Source organism: Lactuca saligna, chromosome 9 (genome assembly GCF_052625555.1).
Source record: "Lactuca saligna cultivar CGN05327 chromosome 9, ASM5262555v1, whole genome shotgun sequence".
NCBI lineage: Eukaryota > Viridiplantae > Streptophyta > Magnoliopsida > Asterales > Asteraceae > Lactuca > Lactuca saligna.
In genome coordinates this window covers 73,541,708-73,550,316 of record NC_136425.1, presented here as the reverse complement: position 1 = coordinate 73,550,316, position 8,609 = coordinate 73,541,708, and the positions used below count along the sequence as shown (strand labels likewise).

The window sequence follows — 8,609 nt, the reverse complement described above, 5'->3', positions numbered from 1 at the left end:
CTTGCTCAAAAATTCAATCAAAGAAGACCGGGTGAACTTCCAAGTAAAACCGAGAATAATCCAAGAATGGAGAATGTGAATGCTATAACAACTAGTTTTAGAGAAAATTTTAATCCTCTGATCCCTGCACAAAAGGTCTCAACTAAGGAGCATGCAGAAAAGACAGAAGATTCGAGATCAGCAAAAACCGTCACGACTCGCCGAGTCCCTCTAATGGACTCGACGAGTCCAATGTCTGATGACAAAACAGCTGCTTCTTTAATGCCTTATAGGTCGCCTCTGCCATATCCAATTCGAGCCATTCCTGAAGAAAAGGCTAAAGAATACAAAACTTTCATGGAACATGTTAAAGCCCTTCAATTCAACATTCCATTTGTTGAAACAATTCGTCAAATGCCTAAATATGTAAACTAGCTTAAAGGTCTCTTTTCCGCTAGAAAAGATATAGCTGAAGTCGCTGAGATAGTGTTAAATGAGCTAACAAAAAAGAAAGGCTACCCGGGAAGCATCTCGATTCCTTTCCAATTTGGAAACAAAATTGCTACTCGGGCATTGACCGATTTGGGTGCAAGTATTAATCTAATACCATACTCTTTCTTCAAGAAGTTGAATTTACCGGAGCCAAAGCCAATTAGTATGAAGATCCATCTAGTAGATAAGACAATCATTCGTCCAAGAGGTGTTTCTGAAGATCTTCTCATCAAGGTTGACAACTTTGTATTGCCCATGGATTTTGTAGTGCTTGACATGGAAGAAGACCCCAAAATTCCAATTATTTTGGGGAAGCCATTTTTGAATACCGTAGGTGCATTGATAGATGTATGCGAATCCAAACTAACATTAAGGGTAGGAGATGAATCCGTAGTGTTCAAGGCTACACAAAAGACAACAAGAAAAGATGAAACAATGGGGTTTACATAATACTCACAGACTCGCCGAGTCGCATTCATAGACTCGACGAGTCCAGTCGAAAAGCCCAGACATGAGGACAACCTTGACCTGCTATTAACAAGTTCTTTTCATGTGCAAATTTTTCCAGATTCTTTAGAAGGTCCAGCAGAAAAAGGCAAACTTGTTAAAAATTATTGTGACTTCCAAAATGTTCAAGTAGCTTACCTTGATACGATGATACAAGGAGATAAAGAATTTCGACTTGATAAGGAGGCAAGCTTGGGAGAGAAGTAAAATGCAAGGGATTGGAATGATGATGCTAATAACTCATCCATTGAGTCACATATGACTAATTGAAAAATCAAGTTAGTCAAACTCTGAGCCCGAGTTTTTTCCAATTATGAACTAATTAAGTTTAAAGAAGGAGAAGTACAAGAGATAGGGCCAGAGAATGGGGTGAAGAAAATGAAGGCGGGGAAATGGATCAAGCATGCAATTGAAGAAGATGCTACAAGGAAAAACAAAGAAGAATTGCGACGGGTATATAAGAGGAAGCTACATGCTTACAAAACAAAGTATAAACCGCAAAGGATTAAGCGTAAATTCCTGATGCAGGACAACGAAGACATGTAGAGCGGGATGGAGTCCAGCTAAAGACTCCTCAAAAAGAAGCGCTTTGCGGGAGGCAACCCGTTATGATAGTTTGCTTTCTTTTTCCTTTATCATTTCCGTTTTAGTTTTTGTCTGATTTTCTTAGTATTTTTCTATTTTCATCTTCTAAATCATCAAAAATTATTGATGGAGGGTAAGCATGGTCTGAGTGTGGGGTGGATTGATTATTTTTGCAAAAAGAGTGACAAAATCATATGATTTTTTTTAGATTGCAAGTGACTCGGCGAGTTAGGATACTGACTCGACGATTCTATTCAAGTCCGGATACCTTTCATTCGCAACCAGACTCGACAAGTCTGACCCCGACTCGATGAGTCGACCATATTTACTGAAAAATAAAAACATTTTTTACATCCGGTTAAACTAGAGTTTTAACCCTAATTTGAAACATAGTATCAGCCACATACTCGTTGTGCACCTCTTTCACTCTCAAGCACTCATCAATCTTGTTCAATGTTCTTCCTATTTTTCAAATTTCATCAAGAAAGGTACTTAATTTCTTCTTTATTTCGGTTAAAGCCATGATTTATAGATGTTTAAAGGTATCAATTTTATAGAACACCCGTTTTTGAAATCTTAGAAATTTTAGGGTTTTGATTTTGACTTAATTATGGTGTTTTGGATGAATGTTCTTGCACTAATATGCCTTATACACATTCCTGGACAAACCCTTGGAATAATTTTGAGTTTTTATGGTTGAGTTTTCTAGATTGTTTGTTATTTGTTTTCCATGAACCATGTTTTCACGGGGTCAGAGCTCATGAGGAAGGCAAGAAGATTTCCCTTGGTTGAACTTTCCACGAATCGAGTCCCAATCCATGATGACTAGGTGGAAGAATAAACTTGCAGATATCCGGAAAAAGGAGATTTGTGCTCCCAATACGATGGACTGGGAATGACTACCAAACGTCCGATACGAAGAGGAGTTGGCACCATACCTTGTTAAACAATTTAATCATGATGGGGTGTCAATCACATACGATGGTTGGAGTCGTTTGTTTCGTATCCGAGAGCCGGTCTATCGAGAATTATGCTGGGAATTTTTCTCCACAATACATTTCCGGGGTGGGGATGATTATTATATCCCCGAGAACATCACTTTTTGCCTTGGGGGTGAGGTTCGCAAATGTTCTATGGTGGAATTAGCTTGAGGGCTGGGAATTTATGACCAAAATTTGACTCACACGGCTGCATTTGGTACTTTTTTGGAGCATTGCCATAAGGTATTCCCGGACGGTGTCACAAGCACGAATTGGTGGAACACCATTGCCAACAAACTTGACATTCCCAAATCCACTCAAGTTGGAAGCATACGATCGCCCACTCACCGCCTTATTCACCTTCTTATTTCCAACACTATCAACCAACGAAAGGATGATGACAAGGTTTCTAACCATGATGTATTTTATCTTTGGAGCATCATTACGCCCAACACTTTTTGTAACATACCATGGTGCTTGGCTTCATATTTGGCTAAAGGGGCGGTCAAGGACCGAAAAACCTCAAAAATTATGGGGTATGTTCGTGACACGTTTAGCCCACTCTTATGGGCTGATGACACATGGTGCTTGGAATTTCATGACGATGATCCTGACCCGTCCTTTTAATCCTATTCTTTTTCGGAGGGTGATAATTATTAAGGATTATGGCGGGGGACATTATGCTATCCCCACAATCCAGTGATTGGGCCCGAGGCACCGAGACGGAGGGTTCGATCAAGACGTGAGCGGGAAGTGGAAGAGGAACCGTCGGTGATTCTGGTGGATAATGACGAAGTACCAATGGATTCTACAATATCGAGATGAGGCGGTTACAAGACCAAATGGCGAGGGGTATAAATTTTAGCAACGAATCCCACGTTCGGATTTTTGATCATTTTCATATTCCACACATTGATGGGGGTAACTTCCCTTACATTCCATCTTGGGACGAGGTCATTAACGCAAGGCGCAGTGGAGCTGGAGGAAGTGGAGCTATGCATGGAGGGGACGATGATGAGGAAGAAGATGATGACTAGTTCTTTTTATTTGTGTTTTGTTGAAAATTTTATTTTTATTTTGTTTTATTTCTTTGGTGTGTTTTAAACTTTAGATTAGGTTTTGAATTATGTGCTTTATGTTCTAATGCCTTTGGTTCCTTTCAGAATTTGAATTAGGGATACTAGCATAAGGACTCTAGAGAATGTGAGGAAAAGTGGAAAGAGTCAAGAAAGGGTGACGTATTAAGTCTAGGTGTTGAGTCCGGTTATAAAAGGGTTCATGAGTGATTGTTACTGAAGCAATGGGAAGTTTTTGAAGTATACCAAAAGCTGGATACATATCAGAATTCATTTTTTTTCACCCAGCAAGGACTCGCTGAGTACAGTTACCCGACTCGATGAGTCCCAGTATATTTTTCACGATTTCAAGAATTTCGTGTTATTACTCGGCGAGTCATTCACCAGAATCGACGAGTCCATCATAATTCAACCTAGAAGGTTGATGATTACATGCTATTCATTACATCACTTGGCTACCCTATATTTACAATTATTTCCTGAGGATTTTCCAGTATCTCTCCTGCACATTTGGAGTGACCACATGCGACATGACGCCCGAGACATGGATGAGCTGTTCCCACATCTAAAGTCATTCAAAACTGGAGCTTTACATGAAGAATATTAACTTCGCGACTACTACCCCAGGGGAGTTTGTTCCAATTCTCTCTATATTTCATATTTTATTCTTCATGCATACCATGCAATGGGGACATTACATGAATTAAGTGTGGGGTAGGGGTTGGTTACATCTTAGTAAATTTAGAATCCTAATATCCTAATTTAGGTCTATTTTTTTTAAAAAAAAAAAAAAGAACTCTTGCATACCAAAAATGTTACTTAGGACTTAATTTAGAAAATTATGGTAAAAAGTAATTAGGATTCCATGTTAGAAGTATGTTGATGATTGCATGAAAACCCAAATGTTTAGTTGAGCCTATATACGTTCTAGTGCATTTCTGGCATCCTTTTCTAGTGAAATCATGGAACAAAAACACGACCTCGCTTAGTTTGAAGGATGCAATATGTTTAGCATCGTGTACCAGAAATGTAACCAGGAAAATTATTATCGTTAACCAATAAAGGTTGAAGTTGAGTGCCCCTACTTAAGCATGTAGGGTTTTGAGTGGAAAAGTGAGTTACATGTTAAAAAAGAGAGAGAGAGAGAGAGAGAGAGAGAGAGAGAGAGAGAGAGAATTACAAGAAAAAGTTTGAAGAATTTTTGGAGTATTCAAGTATGAAGTTAAAAGATCAAAAATTCAGAAGAAATTCAAAAGTTGAAGATACCAAAAATCAAACAACAAGGTGGTGAATTCAAAGAAATTAAAGATCAAATGTCAAATAAGTGACGAATTCCAAAGAGCTCCAATGTGGTATCATAAATTGTAATTGTCTAGATTATGTATGCCTGGGTTGCTCAACCAAAAATACCTTGAGGTTAAGAGGTTTTCTGAGGATGGATTCGGAGGGATGCATAAAATGAGCATTGTTCAGAAAAAAAGGGCGAATGTTTATGAGGATTGTGAGTATTTGGAGTATGGGGGTTATTAGGAAAATTTTAGACACAAATGCATGCATTGCGGTCTTGGCATTATGGCTGGGTTCGATTGGAGTTGTCCTATGTGATTTTAATGTGCTAAAATTCAGTTTTGCTTGGGGGAAAGTAAAAGTCAAGTGTGGGGTATTTTGATATGCGCATGTATAGCCTTTATTTAATATTAATTTTTATCATTTATTAGCTATTTATTTGCATATTATGGACAAAAGATACTTAAAAGTGTGTGAATTGTGTTTTCAGTCCAAAAGGAATGCTTGGGAGCAAAAAGAAGCAGGAGTACTCATTGGGAAGCTTTGGAATGATCAAAAGAAGAAAAGTCCACAAAATGGAAGGAACTCAACGAGTCGTGTCGTCGACTCGACGAGTCGGTACGAAGATTCGAAAAGATAAAGACTCCTTAACTTACCGTTCACGGGAATTAAGGGATGGACTCAACGAGTCGGTCATGGACTCGGCGAGTTGGGTTGAATCTATAAAAACGACTTTTCAAATCAACACAAGATTTTTCTGGAGAACCCTTGGGGAGAAAAGCTGTGAATAAAAGCCAGAGAAGACTTAGAGAATGAAGATGCAACCCTAAATCTGATTCCAAAGGAGATTAGAGGCAATTTCCATTACTTGCAATTTAATCCATTCTTTCCATCATGCATAGACATATAGATTTCATTTTTGTGCCTTTAATTACCTCAATCATGAGCTAAAAACCTCTTAACTTCTGTTTAGGGAGACAATATTGATATTATGGTTTGATTTATGGTAGGATTAGTTTTATATTGGTAATTTTGTTAATCTAAGCTTGTTAAAGAACCTTATGTGTGAATGATAACTACTTTTCTGTCAATAGGAAGAGAATTAAGTTGCATGAACATCTCTTAATTGTTACCTTATATAATTTATGTGACCACTTTATTATCTGGCTAGGATTAGCGAATGTGAAACTAGAATTAATAGAAAAATAGGTAAATTCCCGTGTGAGCTTGTGCGATGACCATCAACAAGAGGTTAATTGAAGGACCAATTTAGTTGACCATTACAAGTCTTAATTAACCCAAATAAATAATCTAGGAAATTAAAGTAAATTAGACAACTGGACACTGTTTGAATTAGTTTGTTTTTTAAGGATTAGTGTAGCGAATGTGAACCTAATCACTTGAATCGGTAGCCAATAGAACAACTAATCCATTGCACTATTACCATAAAATCAACCATAGGATCAATTGAGTTGAACCTAAACAGAAGTTTCCTTCCTTATTGAATTTATTTGAATCTTTGCTTCCTTAGTTTCTGGATTAATTAGTTTAATTATTAGTTAGTAAGTTTCTAGTCCTGCAAAACTAGAGAAAACCACCTCTTTCATTATTTGTTAGTTAATATTAGATAATTTTAGTAATTAGTTTAAATTGTCGTTCCCTGAGTTCGGTACCCTGCTTACTAAAACTATAACCCAATAGATAGGTTCACTGCCTTTTGTGTAATTAATTTAGATCTTATAAGTAGGATTAAAACTAGTTGGTTTCACCACATCAACGGGCTATATGGTAACTTATGGATCTATTTTGAAAAGTTTACGTGTGGGAGGGACCAGTTATGTTAAATTTCGTATGATATTTTGAAGCATAGGACGTGATTAAACATGCTACGCCCCTACCCGGTTGAAGATGTGTCACAAGTGTAGCGCCCCGTTCTTAAAGTATTTATGGATGAGTCCTTGAGATTTAAGAGGAAGGGTAATTTTGGTCCTTTTGAGGGAAATGGGTTTTATGCGAGAAGGTTTGGTCAGGTGTGTGGGTTGATAGAAGTATAGGGCTTCTCGCCACCCTTGTGTGAATGTAAAGTTTATTGGGAGCGGGTTTAGAGTAGAGGAGTTGCGGTGATTTGAAGATGATTTTGATTATAGCTCCTTAGGGTTAATTAGAGAAAAAGGTCCCATTCATGCATGCTTGAAGTTGGCTGGGTACGCCCAGCGTAAGCTGGACGTACGCCCAGTGTAGTGAAGGGAGAAACACGGGGGGCAAGGATGAATACGCCCAGCATACTCTCAGAAACCCCAAACCCTAATTTTAAGGGCCACCACGATATAAGTAACATGTTGGTTCATACCCTAGCCTCCATAGACACTCTTTTACCCCCAGAAACCCTAGAAATCCGTATTCCCTCCATTGTTGGGTGTGTTTGGCCTTGGAAAACTCATTTTTGGCGAAAGAAAAGCTAGAAGAAGAAAGGAGAAGTTCTCAAAGAAGGAGAGGAACGATTAGAGATTGTAGATCTGGAGAGATATCATCCTTTGGAGCTTATTTGAGGTATAAAGCTTCTTGCTTGTCAATTATTCGCATAGATCTAAGTGTTGTGAAGTTTTGGCATCATTCTTGTCCCAAAAGTCCTCATCCTGATACATGCTTAGTGTTGGCCAATATTATGTCCTTTAAGACCTTTGGAGAGGTCTTGAGTGAGAAAAATGAGGTCCCAAGGGCTGTGGTTGTTCCATGTGTGAGATATATAGGTCTTAATGGATTAAGACCTTGGATTAATAGCTTTATGGACGTCCCAAGTGATAAAGTTTGAGACTTTATGAATCTTAGGCAGATTTGGCCTAAGGATCTGAATTTTGGGCTTAAGAGATTAAACCATTAAGTCATTATATGATTTCGTTGAGCCACAAGGTTACGCCCCGCGCAACCTTTGAGTACGCCCCGTGTAGAGAGAAAGTGCCCCGATCCCTTTGCAAATCAATGACGTACGCACAGCGTACCAGAGAGGGTACGCCCAACGTACTCCCCCTATTGGATTTCCATGTTGGGCGTTAGAGTTTGGGCTGTTATAGGGTTGTTGGTTTATGGGCCATGACTGGAAATTTATGGATAGAGTATTTTTAGGCCCAATTATTATTATGGACCTTGGATCTAGGCCCATTTGGTGAGGAGGGCCCAATTTAGTAAATTGGGCCAATATTGGGCTTTGTATAAGATTTGGACTTTGCCCTTGGCCTGATAAGTGGATGTATGTTTGGTCTAACGATTATTTTGTTATGATGGCTAGTTCGATATTTTCGGTGAGTCGGTGATTTGGGAATCTGCTTCTTCAGTTCAGAGTTTCGGCAGTGCGAGGTGAGTTATCCTCACTATATCAACAGGGTCTAAGGCACCAAGGCCGACCCTTTATCGGATTGAGATCCGGGTATTTGTTGTTATGTTATTGCTTTGATATGTTTGCATCCTGGTAGCTAGGATGGTATATGTTAGATACCTGGTTAAGATCGGTATCCTGATATGTAGGGTGATGCTATGCTAGTGACCGGTTAGGTCGGTATCCTGGTTAGGATGATGATATGTTATGTGATCTGTTTGATCGGCTTGTTAACTGTGAACTGTTATATGATTGTATGTTTATGTGCACTTGGTTATTTGGACTGGAGTTGGGTTGAGGCGAGACCTGCTTTGTGTTGTAGGCCAACAT

At 38.8% G+C, this 8,609-nt stretch overlaps 1 protein-coding gene across 1 annotated transcript; it reads left to right on the top strand.

Annotated features, from left to right (window-relative positions):
- Positions 1-231: 231 nt before the first annotated feature.
- On the top strand, positions 232-921 carry LOC145016492 (uncharacterized). Its single transcript, XM_078974793.1, has 2 exons — positions 232-345; positions 415-921. Exons 1-2 carry the CDS (start codon positions 232-234, stop codon positions 919-921), a joined length of 621 nt encoding a protein of 206 aa, XP_078830919.1.
- The last annotated feature ends 7,688 nt before the right edge of the window (positions 922-8,609 follow it).

What these genes read in the sequence shown, in the direction of transcription:
- LOC145016492 (XM_078974793.1), top strand. Translation starts at nt 232, where the DNA reads ATGTCTGATGACAAAACAGCTGCTTCTTTAATGCCTTATAGGTCGCCT. An exon ending in ACAAAACTTTCATGGAACAT is followed by an intron (nt 346 to 414) that starts GTTAAAGCCCTT and finishes TATGTAAACTAG; the next exon opens with CTTAAAGGTCTCTTTTCCGC.